This window comes from Lingula anatina, chromosome 2 (genome assembly GCF_051362555.1).
Source record: "Lingula anatina isolate TDL-2025a chromosome 2, LinAna3.0, whole genome shotgun sequence".
Lineage (NCBI taxonomy): Eukaryota > Metazoa > Brachiopoda > Lingulata > Lingulida > Lingulidae > Lingula > Lingula anatina.
Genome location: NC_141768.1, coordinates 1,460,567 through 1,486,557, shown reverse-complemented (window position 1 = coordinate 1,486,557; position 25,991 = coordinate 1,460,567). Strand labels below are relative to the sequence as shown.

General features: G+C 40.3%; 1 protein-coding gene across 1 annotated transcript; it reads left to right on the top strand.

Annotated features, from left to right (window-relative positions):
- Window positions 1–2,266: 2,266 nt before the first annotated feature.
- LOC106170123 (uncharacterized) lies at window positions 2,267–16,764 on the top strand. The gene is made up of 8 exons (XM_024074211.2): window positions 2,267–2,479; window positions 3,924–4,087; window positions 4,812–5,015; window positions 5,461–5,642; window positions 7,740–7,914; window positions 8,163–15,296; window positions 15,583–15,771; window positions 16,074–16,764. Exons 1-8 carry the CDS (start codon window positions 2,268–2,270, stop codon window positions 16,193–16,195), a joined length of 8,382 nt encoding a protein of 2,793 aa, XP_023929979.2. The 5' UTR covers window position 2,267; the 3' UTR covers window positions 16,196–16,764.
- Window positions 16,765–25,991: the final 9,227 nt, after the last annotated feature.

Here is a 25,991-nt window from a genome sequence, read left to right as displayed (position 1 = left end):
TTAATCGGAGGCCCAGTTGTACAACTTATAGCCAGTATTTACCAGACTGAGATGCGAGTATTCACAAATCCCACTTCAGGAGGAAAGATGGCTCAGCTGCGAATTACCCACGCCATTGTAAACAAAATCGAACAGGACTTTCACTCTACGTTGGACTTATACCAGAGCAAACTGAATTCGTATGCCCGTTTGTCGACGAAGGATTACTCTTCACACTCCCGGTCGTCTCAGATCCGATTGGAGACCTCAATGGAAAGAACAGCTGAACAAATAGCTTCATTGACGACGAAAATTAAACATTTGGGTATCTTCATTGCCCGGATGTATGCGAAGGGACTGGTGTTAGCAGACAGTATAATGGAAGTCATAGAGTGCCTGCTAGACGACCCAATGGACTATCTTATCAAGACTGTTGCCAGTATGCTCATCAGTGTAGGGGGAAAGCTGGAGCAAGACGAGTTCATAGACACGATCGACGTGGCTTGTGCCAAAATTGACAGAACTTTGATGTCCGATGACTCGTTGTCAGAAGCAAGCAGAAAGTTCTTGAAAAGTGTGATTGCTCTGAGGTTTAACAACTGGGTGCCTTTAATAGAACACACGAATCTAGGTGTTGAATTTGATATTTTTCTCGCGATTGGATTATAGCGTGTGTATTCATATTTTGAAATTAAAATGATGGTGCTTAGGACATAAATAATTTGCGTAATAAAAAACTAAAACCAGTTCCATAATTTTGAAGAATATAACGTCTCTCGTGCCCTTTGAATTAAAATTGAATTGCTGTTGGGATCTTTTTATGTATATCATGGGATGCTCCAGTGTATGTGTGTGTGGTAGAGGGAACGACGTCTTCCTGTAAAAGCTTTTTTTTAAAATTTTCTTTCATTGAAAGATACCGAGTGAAGGGATAACTCGCTTTTTTTTTCTTATGCCATTGTATCGTTCCTGAATTTGTACCCACCATTGTGGATCTATGTACATATAACTTTACATCTTTCAACCACAGGTGCCCAGTGACTGTCAATTAAAGGGATAATAACTCTTCGTATGAGATCTATATTTCACAATAAAAACAATGTGAATAACTCATAGAAATATAATATATTCTGTTTTACCACAAAAACGGCAGTTATAGCCATTATTCTGATATCTGAGCTTGTCTTTAGACCATGTGACCTCCATTGATGGCTATACTCTGTTAAAATCTCTTTTTAGAAAAAAAAAACAGGGACTAACTTTTAATGTAAAAATGGATTTATTAACCATTGGTAAGTATGGGGAAATTATTGTTTGCTCCAGGAAAATTCATTTTTTGGCCGAAACGAAGAGGTATTACCCCTTTAAGGATAAATGACGACTGGTATCGTAGCCTCAATTTCTTTGCTTTTTCTGTACTTACTTTTTATGATTTATGCTTTTTACTTCTTTTTGGACACAGAAAGCTATTGTTGTACGCCAGTTGTCAATTTAGAGCCACTCTTTTAAAATGATAATCCATCAGCAATCTATTGAACGCCAGACGCGATCAAAGACCCCCATAGACTGTTCATCAAAAACAATGAACAAAATATGAGAAACGTAAACCATGGTCATCATGATTGGCATACGGTATTCCGATAAAGATATGATATCTACTGGTGTTTGAACTAGTGTCAATGGTCGTACTAGTAATCCCGACGCACACGGTAGTCGTAATTTCCAATGATGGATTGCGTTTAATCCAATAAACGGCTACATAATGGTGACGATGATATTTTAGCAGTGTCCGATTTTGCCGATGCCTTTCAGTCGCGCAGTGTGAGTGCCGTAATGCTGAAAGTCAGCCATGACACTGCAAATTAAATTGCAAGTCAGGACAATGCTTTGAATATTATTGTTATGATCAATGAGATGTAATCATATTAATCAATTTCATGGATAGAATGATAAAGATAGGGATTCCAATTAGCTTGTCATGCTGATAGATACCTCGATGTTATAAATAGGCACTTATCAAAGAAGCGTTAGTCGCGATCGAAGCTCTCAGCCGGTAAGGTTCAAACTGAATACTCAAAAGAATTCTTAATATTTTGTAAACTTGTTTGTTTGAACATCTCAGATATTTTTCTAAATATAATTAGATGTTTTTTTCCAGTACTCATAATTAAATGGTTTCGTTTGTTCCGCTTACATTTTCATTTTTTGCATCTCTGACTCTTTTTCAAATATTTTAGATATTCTGACTCTTTTATTTAGTTTTATTATTTTTCATCATCCAGTAGTTTATGATGTTAGGCGATGACGCTATCGCCATCGTCGGCGTCGGCTGCCGCTTTCCCGGAGCAGACGACATTGATGAATTCTGGAAAGTTCTTGAAAATGGAGAGAACCACGTGATTGATATACCAAAAGAAAGATGGAATAATGACGCTTTCTTCTCATCTGACCCAGATGCCCCTGGCAAAACCTACGTCACTCGGGCTGGCTTTGTTAAAGGGTAGGTGAAATTTTGATCTTCTTCCCCATTCTCACTTGATGCAAGAAGCAGTTTTAGGAAGATCAGCTACGCAGTCTCGTTAAAAATTCTAATACATTTATGAGCAAGTGTCGTAGTTATAAGTTGTAGTAAAAAGACGTAGAAATACACCATGAACACGTCAATGGGTACTATTTTCTTTGTTCAAGGAAAGCAAAGCGTTTTTAAAAAGAGTGCTTTTAAGAATATCGTTTTGTTAGGGCACAAACTTAACTTATAGAAAACTTGTACACGGTTAAAGTTTGAAACAAGTACGATATTTGAAGAATGTGTGCGCCAACCTCCTCTCCCTGCCTCGCAGTCCACTTTTATTTTCACTTTCACTTTCCTTATCGATAAGTTTTTTTCATTTGGAAATTTGTAACATCGCTCATTCTCATCAGTAGCTGTTATTTGAAAGCACCACAAAATCTAACTCCTTCATTTCTTTCTTCCTTTTGTCAAATTCATAATACATATTTGACTATGGCCATCGAAGCTAAAACGGATCAAATGCTCGTTTGGCGCACAATAAGGAACACAAATTATTAGATTAGATACAAAACCTGATACATCTCGCGTTTCATTTAACCTGATACAGCGAGCGGTCGTAGTAAACATAAGCTTTCACTTTTGGTGTAGTGCGCAAAGTTCCATTTCATATCACATCGTCCTTACTGCAGAGTGCTTTGAAATCACACATAAAATGTTTTCGCAAATAAATAAATAAATAAAGATAATAAAAATAACTGTGTTAATAGCTAATGTTTGTAGTAAATCTAAATTTTCTCACCTTTCATGATGTATTATATAAAATGTAATCAATTGTATGAAAGGCAGGACTGCAGGTTGAAGATGCACCATTTAGATCAAACAATAAGCTAGTGCTGTTGAAAGGCAGAGAACACATGTAGGATACTTTTGCTAGAAATATATGTATATAAGACCAAAAAGCAAAGTGAAATGGGGAAATGATACCCAGAACAGACGTGGTGGGTAAGAAAAAAACAATCACTAAATAGAAATAATGAACGATAGAAGTTAGATGTGCTTTTAATAGGGGAGACGGGCTAGTTGGACCCCGGAGTAAGTTGGACCCCCATCAATTTATGACAAAGTAACTATGGGATAAAAGAATTGACCACATCATTTTGTAAAATGACCGTATCCAATAGTGCTAAGAAAGCGTCGGCAGTGAGTCCAAATGAAACAATTTAGCGTCTTAAAGTAACAATATTAAAAAGACTTGATGGGTGGGAGGGGGGCAACTTACCCCGGGGTCCAACTAGCCCCGGTCTCCCCAAACGTGTTGTTCACAGAAGTCTGCTTTTTTTGCACGTCAAATAACGTTTATCGCTGTATCATCGACCTAACAAATCTACCGTATTAAAGCGTAATTTCACATCAAAATCCACTATTCCCTCAGGAGTCACATAGAGTGGGATAACCGGCTGTTTGGGGTCAACGACCTGGAGGCGGCGAGGATGGACCCCCAGCAGCGGTTTGTACTGGACTGTTGTTACATGGCGCTGGAGAACGCTGGGATACCGACCCCGGATATACAGGGAAGCCGGACCGGGGTGTATGTTGGTAAGCAGTGGATGACAACTTCCAGTTGATTCAATTGTTTTTTCATTATTCTAGATCATTTTTTAAACAAATACTAAAGTAGGGTGTATGCCTGTGTAATTTCGCTCGGTGGTTAGGGACTGGCATAAGTACATAATCTTATAATTTTACGTGTATCTCGGAAATCCGTTATCTACAATGGATAGTGTAGCCCTACTATATGATGACGTACACATCTTATCGCGCAACAGTTAAATCATGTAGCAGTTGATGAGGTCTCGTGTGTTTATTTGTTCTACTGTAATGACCCTCATAGATACATTAATATCATCGTTGTATCTGGTTGTCACGCTTTATATACACTTCTACATCGAATCAGAATGATACGGCTTTGTACGTGGGTATACCGCATTTGAAAGCCGAATGAACCAGCAATACAATAAATCATTATCAAGTGCATGAGCTTGAGCTGACTATTGGTTCGAAGTGAAAGAAAAAATAGAACGTGGCGTCATAAAAATGTTATAGAAAGCTAGTTTGTTGTATCTCTCCTTGCATTCTGTAAACTTAAAAATCCGCTAAGCTTGTTTATTACCTATCTTGAAAAAGTCCTATATGTAATGATATATACTTTAAGCTAAAAGTTATCTTTACATGAAAAGGAACGATTAAGGGAAATCAAACACACGCTTCATTGAAAAACATAAAAAAGTTTCAGCTGGCTATTACATTCCTACCTTTACAGGCGTCATGAATAACGACTTTGCGGACATGTTTGAGACGGACGTGTCCTCCATGAACAACTACAGCCTAACCGGAGCCTCAAACAGCATTACTGCCGCCAGGGTGTCCTACGTGTTCAACCTTCTCGGTCCCTGTATGTCCGTGGATACCGCGTGCTCGTCGGCCATGGTGGCCACGCATCTTGGCTGCCAGGCACTGAAGAATGGTTTGTTGCTTTTATAATTTTTCGGACCCCCTACGCCCCTCCCCCCCCCCCCTCAAAATGGTTAGCTAACAGAAGTTAAATATTGAGGTCCTCGTTCCGTTGGCTTTGTAATAAAAATGAAATTTTGATTGTAATTGTATTGTGTAACAAACAGAAAAAGTTGACAAAATGAATGGTAGACAGTTTCAACATATTTTTGGTAATTTCAACTTAAATTTTTTCTGGATAATCAATGAAACCCACACGTCCGTCAACTGCCAATACGATTATTTTTTTAGGTGTTGATCATATTTAAAGAACATCTTTGAATCATCTCGTATGTTTTTGTCTAGAGGAGACTCATGTGTGTACAATATGTAACGGATATGCAAACGAAATATCCATATTTGCGATCTATTGTCTTAAACGACATATTTCAACAATTTGTTATTGTCAAATCTCCCAGGTGAGTGCAACATGGCGCTCTGTGGCGGTGTGAACGCTATCATGATGCCCACGATGCACGTGCCTCTCAGTAAAGCCCGGATGGTGTCGCCAACAGGACAGTCCCAAGCCTTCTCATCCGCGGCGGATGGATACGCACGTGGTGAGGGGTGTGGCATAGTGGTGCTGAAAAGGCTTAAAGACGTGAGTGACTACTGCTATACATGTTTTATATTTAGTCAAAGAGAGATACATATTTGTAGTAACATAGCAACTTTAATCTGAATGATTTGTTTTGCGCTAATATTGGAGGTAATAGTGGTATTCATCTGTCTAACAAATTTTTCATATCGGTAAAATGCTGCACTGTGTACATTTGTGTACCTTTACATGTAGGATGTGTCTAATTGAAAGCTAATAAAACACGAAATGTTCTGGCACATTTACAGCATTGGTCAAAACGGTTGTCCCACCCCCATTTCCATGTACTTTTATTTACAAATGATCACCTAACAGCTGTTAATTGTTAGAAATAGTGTTTTTTTATTACGTATACCGTGTCTAACATGATTAATGGTTTAAAAAATACAAAATAGTGGTGAAAATATACATATTTTATACCATTTAGTAAATTTTATAAGGGGTACCCCCTCAAATCGACTGTTTCACTATGACTTCTAAAGATGTAAAGAAATGACTATAAAATTAAAAAGACGCCATCAAATGTCACCAGATTCACACACAATTAGCATTAGGGTGTGCTCATTAAAGATCACATGCCTAACAGCGTGTGCGGCTACCGCGTACTGCAATTATTTCCTGTAGACGGCGCGACAAGCCTTCAACACGGGTTACAATTCTGTTATGTGGGATATTGTCCCATTCTTCTTAAACAAGTTGGGGGAGTTGATCCACGTTTTTATGGGGTTGGTTCTCCTTTGCATTGCACACTCCAATACATGTCACAGTTGATTAGTAAGTTTGATATCAGGGCTCAAAGATGGTGGTTCCATCCTTAGACCATTATGTTTCTTCAACAAACAGTTGCCAGGCGAGAGGTGTGAGCAAGTGTGCAGTCATGATAAAGCCTGAAGTTAGCCCCAAAGTCAGTTCTTGAAGATGGAATGAGATATCAGCTGAGAATGCTACGTTCAGTGATCCCACAGGCACCTGAACCTGACCATCCATCACTGGAAGGAAGTTGATTTTGATGCAGAATCAAATTATTTCTTGTATCCCATCGATGGTCAAAGAGGGTCCATAGACATGTTAAAAAATGCCTCTTGGAAGGGTGTGTGCAGGATAATATCGCCTGAGGTGTTAGATCAATCCGCATTTGGAGAACATCCCAAGCCCATAGTATTAGTACATTGTTCCTTTTGGAACAAAACGTAACAGGGGCATTTTGATGTAACATTCTCAACAGAAATCTCACTCCATTTGCAAGAGGTGACTTCAGGGATACTACTGGTTTCATTGTGACGACGCACTTGCTCACAGCTCTCGTCTGGCAAACGATTTGTTGCAGAAACACAGGGCTCTGAGGATGGGACAACCGTCTTTGAGTCCTGATATTAATCCTACTGAGCACCTGTGGCATAAATTAGAATGTGCATTGCAGAGGAGAACCAATTCCTAAATAATCTTGACCAATTCCGCCACGCTCTTTAGGATGAATGGGACAATATCCCACATAACAGAATTGTTACCCGTGTTGAAGGCTTGTCGCGCCGTCTACAGGAGATAATTGCAGTACGCGGTAGAGGCACACGCTGTTAGGCACGTGATCTTTAATAAGCACACCCTAATGCTAATTGTGTGTGAATTTGGTGACATTTGATGGCACCTTTTCAATTTTATAGACATTTCTTTACATCTGTAGAAGTAACAGTGAAACAGTCGATTTGAGGGGGTACCTCTTATAAATGTTACTAAATGGTATAAAATATGTATATTTTCACCACTATTTTGTATTTTTTTAACCATTAATCATGTTAGACACGGTATCCGTGATAAAAAGCACTATTTCTAACAGTTCACAGCTGCGAGGTGATCATTTGTAAATAAAAGTACATGGAAATGGGGGTGGGACAACCTTTTTGACCAATGCTGTATATACGTAAAACAAACTGATGATCATAAGTCATCTTTTGGAGAAATGCAAACAGAGTTTTTGTTTTGCATAGGGTTTATTTACTTTAAACATCCAAGGAACCCTCACACGGAGGAAAAACTATTGTCCGACTTCCCATTTTGATGATGTTATTTTAATCTGATAATGTTTCATGTCGAATTCGCTAGGCGTTAAAAGATGGAGACAAAATATGGGCCATCATTGGTACAGGCGTCAACCAAGATGGCCGCACGGCTCACCCTATCACGGCTCCGTCAGGCTCTCAACAAGCTGCACTGCTCAAGGAAGTGTTTGCAAAGTACCACGTCAACTCAGATGATATCCAGTATGTGGAGGCTCATGGTAAATATATACATATATTTTACACGAATTTCATAAATTAACAAGCCTTAATAGAATATAATATGTATGTAATAATAAATAGAAGAAATGATGTACAAAGTATTACTGCAATATGAGCACAATTATAATTACTGGTTTTGTGTTTAAATGTTATATGAACATGATTAATGTTAACTGATATTTAATGGAGTTTTATACACATGCTTTGCATATAACATCATCATTGCTATTTCTTGTCCCGTAAATAGGGACAGGGACCCAAGCTGGCGACCCCGTGGAGTGCAACGCCATTGGCAGCTTTCTGGACAGAAAGGCGAGGGGAGCATCCGAGTGTTATATAGGCTCAGTGAAAACCAACATCGGCCATCTTGAATCGGCGGCAGGTGTAGCGGGTCTCATTAAAGTGCTCCTCATGATGAAACACGAGAAGATCGTCCCTTCCTTGCACTTCAAGGGCCGGCCGGCCAACCCGAAGATTAATTTTCCCGAGCTCAGACTGCGAGTGCCTACAGAGGTTATGAACTGGACACCGCCCGAGGGAAAGCCCCGTCTTGCCTGTGTCAACTCATTTAGTTTTGGAGGAACCAATGCACACGCCGTGGTCATGCAGTTTAGTAGAGAAGCCATCCAAAAACCAGTTATGAGTATTGAACAAGAAGAAACTGACAGTGAGATGACCGAAAACGCCACACAAGAGAGAAATTGTCATGAGACATGTCAGGATTTGGGCAGTGAGAATGTGTCCATTGATATGACAGATGAGGCCACAGAGGCATTTGAAAAATCCCCAGAAATCATTGCAATTTCAGCTCAAAATCAGTGGTCCCTTGAACAGATTACTAAAAACCTCATGGAAAAGGTTTCAAATAAGGAATACAGTTTGAGAGATATTGCGCGCACATCAACTTGTAGGAGAACTCATTACAATTACCGACTTGCAACCACAGCGACATCTATCGAGGAATGCATTCGCAAACTGGAATCGGATGTATCCAATTTGCCAGAACAGCCAGTAGTGGGTCTGGCGCCCAAAAACGCCATTTTTGTCTTCTGTGGCATGGGAATGGAGTGGCAAGGCATGTGTAGGGGTTTGATAAGGGAAGAAGGCGTCTTCAGAGATAAAGTCCAGGAAATTGACAATCTACTGCAGCCCCTGACCGACTGGTCAATACTAGAGATATTTAAAGAGAATCAAGACTTGTCGTCTGCTGACGTGGCCCCGCTTGCCATTTTCACTTGCCAGGTGGCCCTAGCAGCGCTGTGGCGTCATTGGGGTATAACGCCGTCTTCAGTTCTTGGGCAGTCTGTGGGAGAGGTGGCAGCCGCCCACGTGGCCGGTGCTCTCTCCCTCCCAGATGCTGTTACAACCATCTATTATCGCACCAAGTTTCTGTCAGAAGCCAAAGGGGGAAGGATGTGTATTGTGATGAATTACAAAACGGTCTGGTTGGAGAAAGTCCTTACAGAAAAATACTCGGGTAGACTCAACATCGCAGTATTTAACAGCCCGACATCGTGCGTTGTCTCAGGGGACGCAGACGCCATAGAAGATCTGAAAGTGACCCTCCGGGACACGATCCGTTTTAATGGTGTGTATGTCCAAGACCTGCCAACTGAGTGCGCCTACCACAGTCACCATATGCAAGATATCAAGTCTAAAGTAGAAGCTGCTTTATCGGAATTAAAAGGCAAAACGCCAGACGTGCCTATATTCTCCACAGTGACTGGAGAGTTGGCGTCAGACCAAGATTTTGTCACAGCCGAGTACTGGGGAAGAAACGTGCGTCAGCCTGTTCAGTTCAAAAAAGCTGTAGACGCTGCTATTACGGACGATCATGACAACATCGTTATTGAAATAGGACCACACCCAGTGCTGCGCGCTCACATGCGAGACAGAAGCGACGTACCCGTGATACCGTCTATGAAAAAAGGTAGCGAGCTGAGCTGCCTAAGTGAAGCAGTGGCAAAAATCTACACATTGGGACTCAATCCACTGTGGAAAAACGTCGTTTCCATGAAAAACGTTGCTATAGTTGATGCTCCAAAGTATCAATTCAAAAGGATTTGGAACTATTTTGAACCAGAGTCCTCTAAACTCAAACGCGCTGGAATTGACAGTGATTCCCATTTTGCCCATCCCTTTGTAAAGAGGTTGCCAAGTGCCGGCATTAAATATGCCGCAGTCATTGACAATAATTTGACACCGTTCATATATGACCATTATATGGGAGGAAAGGTGGTCGCACCGGGCGCCTTCTATGCAGAAATTGCGTTGACGGCTGCAGTTGCCTCGACCAAAAAACCCGTGCAAAACTTCTTGGTTCACGTTGACTTTGTTCGTCCTGTGATCTTGTCTCCCGGGAAGGGTGCTAAACTGGAAGTTGATTTCGGCTCTGCAGACGACCTAGGTCAGGAGCACTGCTCAAATGATTTCACCATCAAATCAGACAAAAGAGTTCACGCCCGAGGTAGCGTCATTTACACGGAGGACATCCACAGCGTCAAGGCAGTGGATATAGAGGAAATAAAGAGCAGGTGCACGGAACACCTTACGGAAGAGGTCATATACGGGGCACTGGAGAAGCTGGGGTTCATGTACGGGCCAAGTATGAAAGTCATCACTGGAGCATCTAGAAACAAGGTCGAGTGTCTCTCCTCGATTGAGCTCCCAGACGTTGTGTGCCAACAGATGTACAGTACCACCATCCATCCCGCCATTCTCGATGGTCTTTTTCAGAACCCAGGAATATTTTACGTAGGTAACGAGGCGACGGACCCGTCTATTCCCGTGGGTATTGGTAGTTTGACCGTCAGGCGCCCGCCTCAGAGGAAGCTGTACGCTTACTGCAGACTGATGCATGATAAACCACACGAGATAGCTCACTTCAACGCCATGTTGTTGACGCAAGATGGAGAGGTGGTAGTGGAGACCCATAACTACGTCACAAAGTTCATTTCAGAGAGCAAGCGGGTTGAGGAAGCTTTTGTTTATCAGCTTCAGTGGAATAAGATGCCTGCGGCTTCTGCAGTAGCGCCATCTGGTGACGCGGATCTGGGACTACGGGGTGACTCTTGGTTAGTACTTACCGATCCCTGCAAAGTCGCAGAACATATTGCAGAGAGACTAGAAGGTCCAATATGTCGCATTCCTCGTAGTGCCTTCAAAGGCAAGGTGCGCGATGAAAACGGACTGCAAGATCTCCTAAGTAATACATTCAGTGAGTTAGCACGATTACGTGGAGTGGTCTTTGCCTGGGGAATAGCGGACGTAGGAATCTTCCCAACAGCTGAAGAAGTCAACGACGCTTGTCAAATAGCATGTTCTGGATTTAGGCAGCTCATCAAATTGCTTCACGGAGCCGGTTGCAAAGTGCCCATTGTGGTTCTAACCAGAAATTGCCAGTGTGTAAGCCAATCATCCAATGCCACGTTGAGTCCAGTCGGATCTCAGATGTGGGGGATGGTGCGGAGTCTCCTCAGAGAGTATACGTATGACGCAGTCAGTCTTGTCGACGTGCAAGAAGGCAGAGAGAGTCTGGTAGCGGTATCCAATGCCTTGAAGAACATAGAAGCATTTGTCAAGCAGTTTCCCGAAACTGTGGTCGCAGCAGGATCTTTCTACCTCAATGAAATCATGCCAGTGACTGAAAACCTCAATTACATTCAATACAGGGAAAATATATCCGAGGAAGATAGTAAAGTGAAGCTCGTGTCTTGCCACAGTAGGAAACTAAAAGATGTCCACCTGCAATATCAAAGTGACTCCAGTGATCTCAACGCAGGGAAAGGGCACCTGTTGGTATCGACCAATCTTGTATATCTCCATCAGCCGTTGCTGTTCCCAGTAACCGTTTCCGACTTAAAGTCAAGTTACTCCTACTGGCCAACTGCTGAGGCACCGGGGCATGATGTCCTCACTTTAAGCGTGGAGGGACAGGTTTTAAAAACTGGCCCCAAATCCAGTTTCCGAGTAGGAGAGACGGTGCTGACATGTTATCCCACAAAAGCAGCGTCCATACTTAAGGTTCCAGAGGACTGCGTGTTCCGCACTAAAGATCTTCCGCAATTTGCCAAGACATCGCTTGCTCAGCTTATCTTAGTCAGGAAAGTTCTCGATTTGGTTTCTGCAAAACTTGGGACGATTGGTATTGTCCACACACATGAAACTTCTGCTTTGAGCAAGCTGTTTAAAACATTCGCAGGCTACAAGAACCTGGCGGCTGAGATCATCCCCAGAAAAGATCTTCAAAACCGCGAGAAACTGGAACATAGAACCCTTGTCCTTCTGGAAGAGCTGAGATTACTGGATGTGAAATGTCTGGCTGGTTCCTGGCAGAATCCCCAGTCCCTGATTGTGGTGGAGGAATGGGTCTCTGGTCCTATCATTAATGCACTTGCAGGTCACCTACCGAATACCCAGATACACACCTGTCTCCTCCGTGACACGTTCAACCCACCGAGCCTTCGGGCTACCATCCCGCCACTCCGACGCTGGTTCAAGAAACTAAAATCAAAGCCCCAGCTTAACCTAAATATCACGGTGAATGAAATGAAGCTTGAAGCTGTAGATCTACACAAGCGCATAGATTTCGGCAGCACCATGCTGGCAAGAATTGAAAACCAACACGACCACAGCCCTGATGACGTTGTGGATATTGTGCGTTTCCACAAGAAAGCAATGTCCAGAGTTGTGTATGCCGGCCCTAATGATTTATTCAGACGGGACGCAAGCTACCTCATTATCGGTGGTCTAACTGGCCTTGGGTGGGAAATCAGCAAATATGTGGCAGCGAACGGAGCAGGTTATATCGTGTCTATGTCACGTCGGGCCCCGAACAGTGAACAAATTGCCAGCATAAAGCGTCTGGAAAACGAGCACCGCGTGCGGTTCATTTGCGTTCAGGCTGACGTCATGGATTTCTCCTCTTTGAAGAAAGCTTTCGGATCATTGGATCAGACGTTGCCCGGCGTTCCCCTTAAAGGTATATTCCACGGGGCGGCTGTTCTAGAAAATGGCATCTTGTTGAATCTTGATCAAGAAAAGTTTGAGAAAGCAACTAACCCCAAGATCATTGGCACATGGAATCTTCACCTTATTTCGAGAGAGTACAGTCTCGACTATTTTGTCATGCATTCTTCCGTGACGTCACTGATGGGAAATGGAGGTCAAACAAATTACGGAGCCGGCAACTCGTTTATGGACGCCCTTGCTTTCTACAGACGACAGCAGAATATGGTAGCGCAAGTTATAAACTGGGGCGCTCTAGAGATTGGTCTTCTGAAAGGCGACGAGGCTGCAGAGAGAATTCTTAAGGTAATGGGACACGCTTCTCTTACGGTACCTGAGATTGTGAAGTGTCTCCACCACGCGCTATTGAAGAACGAGACTCAAGTTCTCTATGGCAATTTCGACTGGAATAAGATGGTGCAGGAGTTACAGAGAGCAGAAAACTCCCCAATTCGAGCTCGGTACACCACCATAATGCAGCTGCACAGCGGCGCGGCTTCCACTGAAAACAAGGCACACTCAGACCAGGGTCAGTGCACCGTGACGTTAGGAGAACTGAAGTCGCTGAGTGCGGAGCAGCGCTACCTAAAACTGGTCGAATACTCCCGCAGTGTTGTTGCCTCTCTGTTTGGCATGGACGTTTTAGCCGTCCACGCCGATGCCTCGATCTCAGACATGGGGATTGATTCCATGATTGCCATGTCTCTGATCAACAGGGTGAACCAGGAGCTGAAGGTCACAATACCAGTTGTGGTGTTACTAAGTGAGGATGTCACCGCGGCCGCACTTGCTAGTTTCATAGACGAGAGACTCCCTGGCGATTTTGCTAAACAGGAAACCAAGCCCAAGCCACAGGGAACGAAAGAAGCACTTGCTCATTTACCAATTTCCGTGTCTGCCAATTCCTCACCCACAGGGCCTCTGCTGACACCATCATTCATGCAGTACTCCTCGTACAAAAGAAACCGGGCAAATCCATCCGATCTCAGCGCCCACGTGGTCATGACACTGGTACTCCCAGAAAACCCTGGAACATCCGGGTTCTGGCAAGAAGTTTTGAATGAAGTTGCACGCCGCAACCCAATGCTAAGAGCAGTCTTTGTTCCCAGGACTCCTGGTACGGGCGATGGAATAGACGAGGTAAAAATATCTTTCCTGCCTGAGGATGCTCCTGTGGATTTCCTCACACTAGAGGGGTCTGAAACTAAAGTGACACCCTCGCTGAATTCATTCACTCGCTCGCCATTCGATCTCATCAGAGAGGCTCCATGGCGAGTGGCCTTCGTTCTTACCGAACCGAGAAGCTATTTGAGGTTTGTTTTTCACCACAGCGCCCTCGATATGACTTCAGTGCCCCTCATATTTCAGGATCTTATGTCTGTTGTAGCAGCCAAAACTAGCGGTATATCCATGAAAGCTTACAAGAATGCAGATGTTCCGAATATTGCAGAGGAAATAGGGAAGGTATTGACAACGACCAAAATGAAGGAGCTCCAGGAATTCTGGTCCGGCATTCTTCCAGATAAAATGTCAGACGTACGGTTATCAAAGGAATCAACTCCGCTCGAAAAGATCTCAGGCGAGTATTCTACGCTTGAACGGCCTTTGTCAGTAGAAATTGTGAAAAAACTCAGCGAATTTTGCAAAAGAGAGAAAGTCACCGTTTTTCAGGTTTTAGCTAGTGTGCATCAATTGGTTCTTCACAAGTTATGCAGTGCAGATACCGTCGTTGTCTCAAACCCAGTTGATCTGCGCATGCACGTCCCCGGCCTCTTGCGCACTGTCACCGACTGCGTCAATTTCATTCCATTGCCCGCTTCCTTCCCCGATGATGCGCATGAAACCATCGCCAGCTACATATGTAGAAATGCCAAAAGCATCCTACAGTGCATCCAGAACAGCCTGTACCCATTTGAAAATATCAGAAATTTGGTTGCGCCAGAAGACCGCCCTTACTTGACTCGCCATGAAATCATCCTCGAAGCGTCGTCCTTCAAGGAGGATTTGTTTGAGAAGTACTCTGACAAGAGTGAGAGCCGGGAAAAGCAAGCTTATATGAAAGATGCGCGCACACTTATTCTTACGCACGAGACGAGGCTTCGGATTCTTTATGATAAGAAAAGGGAAAAGATAGACCTAGCTCTGGACTACTCTAGCGACCTCCTTAGTGAAAAAGAAGCCAGAGTAATTGTTTCGAACTTTGAATATTTGCTGTCTTTGGTCACAAGTGACCCACAAAGAACTATTGCCTTATGTAATGTGGAGATTCTGTCCCAGAGTTCGGCTACAGCTAACGCATCCAACGGCAATGGTATCCACCAGTATAGTAACGCGACACATGCTCCGCCTGACATATCAGAAATATTACGTACAGGTAGGTGTCACGGTCAATGCCTCCTTATTTAAGTATGCCCCTGCCAAGGCAATTGTTATATTAAATTTCATTGGACATAATTGAAAGAAATAGTAGTCTTTTTTAAACATGACCTATAATTTACATTAACAGGGATTTCTTACTCAGTAAGAGTAATAAAAAACATTTTTGTCGAATGATAAGCTTAATTATCTGACTAAATCGTTGAACGTAGTAGAAAAAATTTTTACTCAAGTCCTTTTACAATTTTATAATTTATGCATTTTCATCTTTTGTTATTCACCAGGGATGTTTTTCACTAAGGTGAATCCTAAAGGTATACGACACAAACGCTTCGTCCGAGTGATCTCTTCACAAAATGGCGGCTGGCCACAACTGGTGTGGTCAGAAAAGGCAGACGACACCGGCATTTCTAAAGAATCCAAATCAATTGCAATAAATCTCATTGAAAAAGTCGGATTTTCTCAGTCAAAAGGTAAGTATGTATGACACCAACTTGCAAGATTATAAACAGTGTTTCCTAATCATTTTCATATAATAATCGAGTTTTACATCTTCATTCCATATGTTTTCGACCATATTTAGTACGTGTTTTCTCTAACAGAGGGAAGCACAGGTCGATGCAAAAGCTACGTTCGACACGAAGCACATGATTTCAAAAGTGATTGAAAACATACAGCGGGCTACATGCTATGCCATCTTACAACTTTATCAGCTTAATAAAACAACCAAATAAAAACGGTCATCAGTGGGAATTATATCTTATTTCCATTCCAGGCTGGTCCAGTCTACATATCGAAGGGAAGGATCGCGAGTACGTGTTCCGAGCCAAGGACTATCACGCCGCAGAAACCTGGGCGAATGAGCTGCGGAAAATTGTGTTATTGACTTTACATTAAAACTTTGTATGATAATGCAGCGACACTTTCTCAACCACTGGATCTGAAAAATGTATCCAGCGAAAAACGCGACATTTTTGTGAACTTTACTTAAACATTATTTATATTCATTAGAATATATAATATTCTTGATTAAAAGTTAGGGATTACTATAAATAAATGATATTTAAATTTGACATGTCTATAAATTTAACAATATCTACATACTTACTTTATTAACATTATTTATTAAGCATACAATTGTGGTGACTGTAAATATTTGGTAGTTCATTAAGCTAGAATTTTCAATTAAAACTATTATTTGGTTCATGCATGTTACGATTAATGCTGGCAATTGATTAATGAAAAAAGTAAAGTGTACTTTTTGGAAACAGAACTAAAAAAATTAACTGTCCTGTTTTTAAAGTGATATACTAAACACAAAATTTCTGAAATGTAACACTGGACAGTGCAGTTAGCAACTACATGTAATTCTCCGAGCATTTGTCGAATTGTCAGTTGCCAAAAATGCCTTCAAATGATTCTATTCAATTATAAATGGGACATTCGCTTTTGTCTTGTTTAAATTATTTTCGTCCTTTTCAAGAGGACGGCACGTGGGTTTTTTCTTTTATCTTTATAGATAAGGAGTGACATTCCCCCAAAGACGCATTGTATGTTTTAGAAACAACAATGAGATCGATACCCTTGTGCAAAGCTTGCATTTAACGCAATTAACAATGCAGTAATCTTATTCGGCTTAAGCCGTACAAAGCAAAAATGATACCTAGATCTTAAGTTATTTTAGTTTGGGCTTCTATAATATTTAAGTACTCAATACTATTTCCACCTTTGGGGATGGGGGTAAATTCGCCAACTGTATTTCATTTGGCGTCAAATATCCGTATACTTAAAAAAACACTAAATTATACATGTAGATTCATCGCAAAAAGCCCTTTTTGATATCTCAAAAACCCATACAACGATGCCATTGGAAGTATTCATAGTAATTGCCGGCCTGACCCGATGAGGACAGGTGCTCCGGAAAGGTTAACCCATGCCTGATTATCAATGCCCCACTGACCTTATGAGGGGGTATAATTTAAAAGTAAGTCGACCTTTAAATGGCATCTGTAATGGAATGTATTTGCTATATGTGAAATCAATTGGTATTGATGGGTAGAAAAATTGCCAGCACAGGAAGGCTCTTGAGAAAGCATTCAGGTTCAATAGCAGAGTTTCCTTTGCGAAACAGGTAGGTACAGCCTATGCAAGCGGTAAAGTGGAAATTGTGCATCAGGTTGATGAAACGATCGGCCTTTCAGCAAAAAATCACAGAAATGTGCAAATGTGGTCAAAGCTAGGTCTAGGCAGAGGAGCCTTTGCCTCAGTGTTCGCGTAACTGCTACCATGTAAAAATCTTGTCGTTGCTTTTCTTGTTAGCCAACAGGCTCGTTGCCCAACCAGGAACAAGTTATTAAGCCCTTCTATTCACCTGCATGTGTTATGGAAATACTGTTACAACAGCCAGTCTATGCATCATCTAAGTCCAATTACAAGAGGATCAGTCATTGGTTGGTAGTTGATTAATTGCAGGCAATTATATCACCGCCCTTACAAGGAAAGGGGTACTTTGACTTCGAAGAAAAACGGACAATAATAGTTGACTGTGCTTATATAATGGCAAGTGGTACTGACCGACGTTCATCTTAGAGAAGTGTAATTTTATACGCATTAGTGGCTTTCAGAAATATAAACCGATCAAATATCATATTATCCCCAGATTTGATTTTGTGTCATATTTTTATATGTATTTTGCAAGGGGAACAAAGAAACAGAAGTACAGGTTATTTCGCATTGCGTCAGAGAAGATGACTCGCAATTCTGCCACATCATGTATTTCACATTGTGCTATTAAATCAAACATACGTTAACAAGATAGAAACAGATGTGAAAGCCACGGAGACGTTATCAGCCAAATTAAATCACATATGGTCGGTAAACATTGCTTGCATGGTTCAAATGTAAGGGAATACGTTTTTTTATGACAATTACGTAATGTTAAGCTGCATAAAGATCACCGTATTTGGTCTTGAGGAGCGGCGTGAATTGCTCTCAAACATGCTATTAGGCTATCATTCATTAATCGTATCTGTATAGTAAAACGATTACCAAAACTATGTACTTAGGGTTAAAAGTCAACAGAAAGAATGATCACGAAATCATCGGATAGTATGGGGCCATCTTGTCAATCCCCAGTGCTTTATTCCGGATTTTTTTTTATCAAGTATTCAGTAAAACGACGTGTATTTTAAATTCCGAGTCTATCCTTAACAGATCGTAATTTCGAAATTTAAGCCCCCCCCCTCTATTTGCTCTTTATTCCTGAATTATTTTTAATAATACGTTGCTTTTACTTTCTTTTTTAATTTAGAAAAATGTGAAATATTTGATAAATTTAGAGCATACGGGCATGCAGCCACCAGTGTAACCGAGCCGCAGGCACAGTGTGTTAGCGTTTTAATTCAAAACTAATCAACCCTGTTTCCGCGATTTTAAATACAGTAAAAAAAACTACAGGCTTTTTTCATGGTTTTCGTCTCTTTTGGGAATGTACAATGATTTTTGAACCTCAGATCTCTCATATAATTTTCTTAATAAATCTGAGCCACCTTATGCGTGTCATTCTCCAATTAAAGCCTAGAAAGCGTTTATCACATAATTTGGGAACCAAGACAGATTCCTTGGGGGTACAGCCGGGCCCTGGTAAACGTAAACCTGTACATAAAATCATCATGGTACGCAAAACGTTTTCACCAGTTTCGCGCTAAGGGATGCACATTCACCAACATTTGAACAAAGATAGTCTCGAACAAAATTACCCTAGTCCACAGAATACAAAGCAGGGCATCTTGTTATATAATGTCCACGAGTTTGGTTGCTTTTATGGGCGTAGACAAAACCAAACCGTCTGTGAAGTGGAATGATTATGCAAGAGTAGTGATTGTAAGAAACGAAAATGAAGCACTCTTGACTATTGTGATAAACAACTCTAGTTTTTTCTGCATTTCTACTGTTATTACAATTGAACGTTGATGACAGGTGTGACGTGACAGAAAGCCCCCCATGATAGAAAGTCCGGTTCCCGTCAATTTGCACAGGTAAGGTTTTGACCCACTTACGTCGAGCTCACCCTAACTTGTGTAATTTTAATTTTAAAATTTTTTTAAATTTTAAAAATGGAGGGTGCAATAACTTTCTATTACACGGGCCCTCAGTTTCGTTTAACCGTCTTTGTCCTTTTCCTCGGAAGACCACATGTATATTATTGGGCTTACATATTTATGTTTTTATCCTTAATATTCTTATATTTTACTATAAGCTAAACCCGTAATAAATTTGTAATAAATTCCTAAGTAGGTTGTATGTTAAAACATAAGTTAATAACTATAACAAATGTCTTCATGTTTACAGCTTTAATCAACTGCAAGGCTCTCATGTAAACTCAGCAATTTGTGGTTGACCTCACCGATTACCACCGAGGAAAAAATTGACCTGCACCCCTGTTAAACAAATTGAAAACAAGTTTTTTCTAAGTACTGGTCTATTACTGCACCAAATGCCTGAAATGGCTCAATATTGCTGCTGTCAGAGGAACTGTCATTCCCTATATCTTCTCAGAAATTTCGATGTTTTTCTCCAGTGCAAAGCACCTGACCCGTCAACGGTCTGGATACACCTGTGGCTGTCGTTTCCTGGAGTATTATCCCGGAGCTGCGCGGTTGACCTCATGTTGTAAGTCAATACACCGGCTCTGTTTCTTTCCTGGAGCATGGAAGTAATGAAGTTATCTCTCTGTCTCTCATCGCCTCCCGAGACGAACATCAAACTTCTGCGTTGATCACAAGTAAGCAGCGCAGGCGGAAGAGTTCCACCAGTCTACGTATCACTGGGGGTAATTAACAACTGCCCCTTGTACGCAACCTGTTGAGATTTCCAGTGTTGATTTCCGCGTTGAAGTGTCATTGTACCTAACATTATTATCTAGGTGTCCATACTTCTTTACCCGGAGCCTGTTGAATTAAATCTAGCCGAGCCTTCTGCGTATCTATTTCAGGGCGCCAATCCTTTATCTAGTCAAGAAGATTGGCCCTTGGCCTCTCTGGCTGTAGGTAATCTTGTTAAGCTAATGTTTTCCTGGTGCCAATAGTGTGATTACTTCAGTAATTGCTATTCATGCAAGTGCGCTTTTCAATGACGCCATAGAGTGTGGGCATAATGCTAGGGGTGGGCAAATGACAAAATTTTTTTAAAACAGGTGGATTCTATGGCCATTTTTGCTGCTGAACACAAATCTGACAATATTTTTTACCAAAGCTAAAGATTTATATTGGTATCTGCTATTTGTTTGTGAAAAAAGGCGGGAAATGGGCTTTTTGGCCATATTTTCACAGTAAAGTACATAAAAATGATGTGTAATACGTCTTTCTATATGTTTTGAGGGTTGCTGAGTTCAAATATGAGCATATTCAAGACATTGGCAATATTGTTAGGGTGACATCTGTAAAAATATGTTATTTAAAACAAACATATACATAAAATACACACTTCGAGCCTGAGATAAATATAAATAATGGCCATTATGTACATGCTGAATTCATGGATTACAGTTTAGTATAAAAACAATGCTGAAAATACCTTCATGGATGTGTACCAACAAATTTTTTGCTGTATAATTTTCCTTTTCTTCAGAACAGGTAAAACTTTGTCAGGTGACATCAACCTCTTACAACCTCTAAGCTCTTGACCTTGGAATAGTACTTAGTTTCAGTTGCGTAGTTTAAGGGTATATCACCACCACCATGAAAGCATCAACAAGAAATACACTGAGACCAGAAGGCACTGTAAAGCCCCCTGTCACACTTATTTGGAATCTGAAGTAATCAAGCAGAATGAGCCATAATGAAGAATTTTCAAAATTCGCGCCACATTCGTTGGGTAATATCAAATTGACCTTAATTCCAGTAAGAATACCTCAAAATGTGCTTCGAACCCACCTGGAATGATTCGTGCACATTTTGGTTGTATTGTATTAGCTCTCAAATGCAGCTCGAATGTAGTTGGAACACATAAGGAATATCGTTAATGCTGTCTAAATATAGTGAGAATATTTAGATTGCACTTCAAATGCCATACAAGTGTGGTTTCATTGCTGGCTGAATTCCGGCCTGCAATCAAGATGCATTCGAGTTGCATTCCTGCTCATTGGAGGCACAATGTGGAACATTCTGACAAGATTTGAAGCGCCTTGCCATTTCGGTTCTCCCTCGAATGTGATCAAAATGTTTCGAATGCTGTTGGAATTTCGTAAGAATCTAAGAATGCGCTCATAGTGCAGTTAGAATACACTTGAATGCCATTCGATATTTTTCCACTTGCAATGCACTTCGAAAGTTTTGAGAATGAGCAAAATATTTTAACAGGACACAAGAATGGACCCAAACATTTAGAATGCGCTTAGAATTTTTAGATACTTCAAATATCCAGGAATAAACAAGAAATTTTCATTCCGACTACATTCTAGCTCATTCCGCCTCTAGTGTGACTAGGTTATAAATGAAGATAATAAGGATATCGTCACCGTTCACCCAAAACTCCTTGTTTACTGCCTTACATACATTCTTTTTGGTGATAAATAAATTTTCAGTGTTCAGTGATTACATTAATTAACATTTACACAGTTGCAGTTTGGGGGTAAAAACTGAAAAATTGGTTTCTCCGATTTCTGTTTTACCTGAACACCCGTGATCACTATTTCAAAGCCAATTTAATGACACCATTTAGTACCCCAAAACCCTGCCAGCGATTTTTTAAAGCCTTAGTTCAGATTTGATCGTTGATAAAGCAAAGTAATACCTTTGCTTTTAGAAGATCAGTCATTACGGACTCATAACTCCATAACAAAAGCATTTAAACCAAAAAGTTGGCATGGGATTGTAGCTCATGCCCTTGTGGTACATTGGCCAATTTTCGTGATAAAATCTTGTTCAGGGATGAAGTTAAGCCCCATATGGATTGTTAACTAATCTCAAAAAGGAAAGCTGTTAAATAGATGATTAAAGTTTTGAGTTGCTTATGCTTATACATTGCAACGAAAAAATATAAACGCTGATATTTCATATTTTCAAGAGTTTGTTCATTGTTTCAAAGCAGCACAAAGACAGATACATTATTGAATAATTAGATACAGGAAAAAACTCATTTTCGGTATCTGGATCTGGATGGCAATAAAGAGTAACAATATCCTTGATGCTCTGCTACTGAGTGTTCTACTGTAAATATTCCCGTATGTAACTAACATTATACCTATTCTATATGTCAAAACTTTTCAGTTTCATGTGATCTTTGAACAATATTGACCATATTTGTTGTAATATTATTTTTCCTAACTTAAAAGCCACAGGTGCATGTTTTATAAACATTTGTATTTATGTACACAGGAATGGTGAGTTTGGGGTGATTTTCACCTCAAAATGACCAAAAAATCCTATTTTTAACCCAAAATGAAGTGACCCAACCGAAATGATGTATCTATTTGCGCTCATTGATCATGAAATCATATGGTTAGACATATAACAAGCCATCTTTGAACTGATATTTAAAGATTTACATGAGAAATATGTGATTTGAGGGAGCGTTTGGTGGCCATTTTGAAAAATCACTTGATACCAATATCAGATGCAATTTAAAATGAAAATACTTATTAGATTTGTATTCAGCAGGCAAAATGGCCATAGAATCCACTTGTCTGAAATTAAATTTCCCAAAAAAGCTTTCATTTGCCCACCCCTAATAATGCTATACCCGCTATGTATCCATGAATGTGTTATCGAAAAAATTATTTCTCTTTTCTGAAATCTTAATTTGATTGAATGGATATATCTAACTCTATTTAATTTTATTCAGCTGTTTTGACCTAATTTATTGATCCTGCATATGAACGACATACGTTTTCATATCATGCAAATTGTGCTTAAGTGCTTTTTCATTCCCCCTATTCAGACTATACTATCAATAACATGGCTTGCCATTTTAAGATTTTGTGACTAGTTTAAATTTGTTAAAATAGAGTAGTTCTTTGCTTAGAGACTGAATAGCATTTAAAACACTACTTTATTTAGAATCTAAGTAAAAAATAATTCTATTTTATCATCCTACCTACTGCAGAAACCATGAATAACCTCTTCCATAATAATTAAAATTTATTGGACAATTTTTCTTAGTGTTTTGAAGTATCATTAGTGTATTTATTCAATAATTTGACTGTTATGAAACATACACAAACGAACTAGACACGACCGTTTGATAAAAACACATGCCAATAGAGCAATCCACGACGTTCGGAGTCGTGTGAAATAGGTGCATGTTGTTTCGGCGTTCGTGTCACGAGTTAAAGCAGTTCCTTTATACCAAGCATATTCACCTGTTTTACTTTATTTTTCTTGCTATTTAACGCATTTTTTGCCTGTGTCTTCCCTTCGGTCTCAGATGATAGTAGTCCACAAAGAACTTTATGCAAACGCACTATGAGAACTACTTCACTTCGATTTTTATTTCTTTGCAGACACCTTTTTTTTACATTTAAAACTATTCAGCAGGCGATGGCTTCTGTCTGGTTCTAAAGGTTGGACCAAATTTTCTCGGTTAGATAATCTCAGTAACTTGTCTCACTCCTTGTTCTAGAACATCTTCAATTAGATTGGCCTATCCTGTAACAAGGCTGGTTTTTACTGTGTGTAGATTCTGACCCTTGTGCGGATCACAAATCGGAAAGAGGTTTCAAAATACCCTCGAGGACCGACTACAAATGTACGCTTAATTTGAGGCCGTGCCAAACTGTCGAAAAAATTGTCGGATGAGATTTCAGATCACCCATATAAGGTGAGTGCGTGTCTCGGGTTTATCAAAATATTGACAAAACACTGTTTTGTATGTACGGAACGGGCACTGAGGGGCACAAAAGTGCTGTATTTTGTCATTTTTTTTCTTACAATGTTTCATTCACCAACAAACTGCCTTAAAGGAAGGTTGATTTACATTAAATTCATTAAATTATGCCAACATCCAAGCAACCCTTAATTGTGAATCTCACGAAAGTGCCACCGCTTTAATTCCTGAGTCAGTCACCTTAGGTATTCGATAAAGATATTCAGACCTTTCAGGGAAGTGCATTTTGTTTCTTCTAGGCGGGACTACGGACGTGTATTTATTAAGACGTGTTCTTCAACGTGAGGTATTTGTTGTGTGTCAAGCCTAATCTAAGTGACGTTTGAATATCTTTATCGAATGCCGAAGGTGACTTACACAATCAGACTAGCAAAAGGCAAATACTTGTTTTCAGGAAAAAAACTGCAAAAAAAGGTGACTCATGTTTTTTTTTTTAAATTTTTTAGGTTCTTTGCCTATCAAAGAGTTTTTTATGTTGGCTCTTATTCTTGCTCCAGTTTTCTTAAAAAATCAAAATATGTTCAAGAGGAATTCTCCTATAAGAGATCTATCTACATGTTGCACTGCGCAATGGTGAATAAAATGTCCTAAATTAAGTCTTAAAATTATACGTAGGTCCTGTATTTCCAAAAGCTAAATAATCGACCATATCCCAAGTCAAGTACTAAAATAATAATAACAGTGTGTGTGTGTGTGTGTGTGCGTGTGTGTGTGTGTGTGTGCATTTAAGTGTAATTAGAAATTGATTACATGTTATATATTTAGCTATAGACTTCCTACTATCGTCGTCTACCCATACAATGTATCGAGTGTTTTGGGCTATAACATGGTAGCCCCAGTGAAGCGGGGTTTGGTGTCGCAGCACGTGGTAATGGGTGGGGGACTGAATTAGTTCAGTTCACACCAGGTTTAACTTAACAGTTCAAGCCTTCACGAAGCTGAAGCTTGCACTTCCTTTTTGCCACCCTTGCGTTAATTTCTCACACGTTAAAAGTGACGGTAGCTAAACCCTGGTGTAACGGATGAGATATACACGCTGAATGTTGTGTTTAGCGACCTTCAGGGTGACTGACGCCAAACATATTGTGATGATTAGGAATAATAGTTCTTATATCACAGGAGGACGACATATCTATGTAGATATTTTAGATGAAGGTATCTCAGGCTGATGGATAAGAAAAACGGCGCTGAAGCAGGGAACCAAAAGGCATCCTGCAGACAGGAGGACGATTCTGATTACCAACGTACAAGTGAGTATGGAATACACTTGCTTGTGATAAAATGTGAAATCAACGATGATTTAAAACCAAGTTATTAACTCTGGTTGTCCCCCATTGAGAATATTAACCAGTCGATTTGAGTCGCGAAACCAATAAAGCACACTTAAGCAATGATATTTGAGCTTTTTTTTAATCCACTATAATCCATATAAGGATGTTTGATAGATTTGATTATATCTTGATATATGATAGTTATCGGAATTACTGGATTGAACTTTAGATATGCTTAAGACTTGTCTTTCTGCAAGATAGAAGATGTCTGATCTGATTCGAGCTGACTGTTCTCCCCTCTAGTGAGATGAAATGTTCTCTCTGAGTTCGACATGCACTGTACGTCTCTGTGTTTGACAGACTCTACTAAGTTGTTGAAATCGTATCTTAACTCATTGGGGTATGCTAAGCTCCTATTTCTATATAATGTTCCCTGGCTTGGGCTTACCTTGTAGGCAATCTACCGACCAAATGCAAGGTTCAAATAACTAATTAAAGCATTTGAAAACGTGCCTCGTTTTTTTGATGAAGGTGATAGA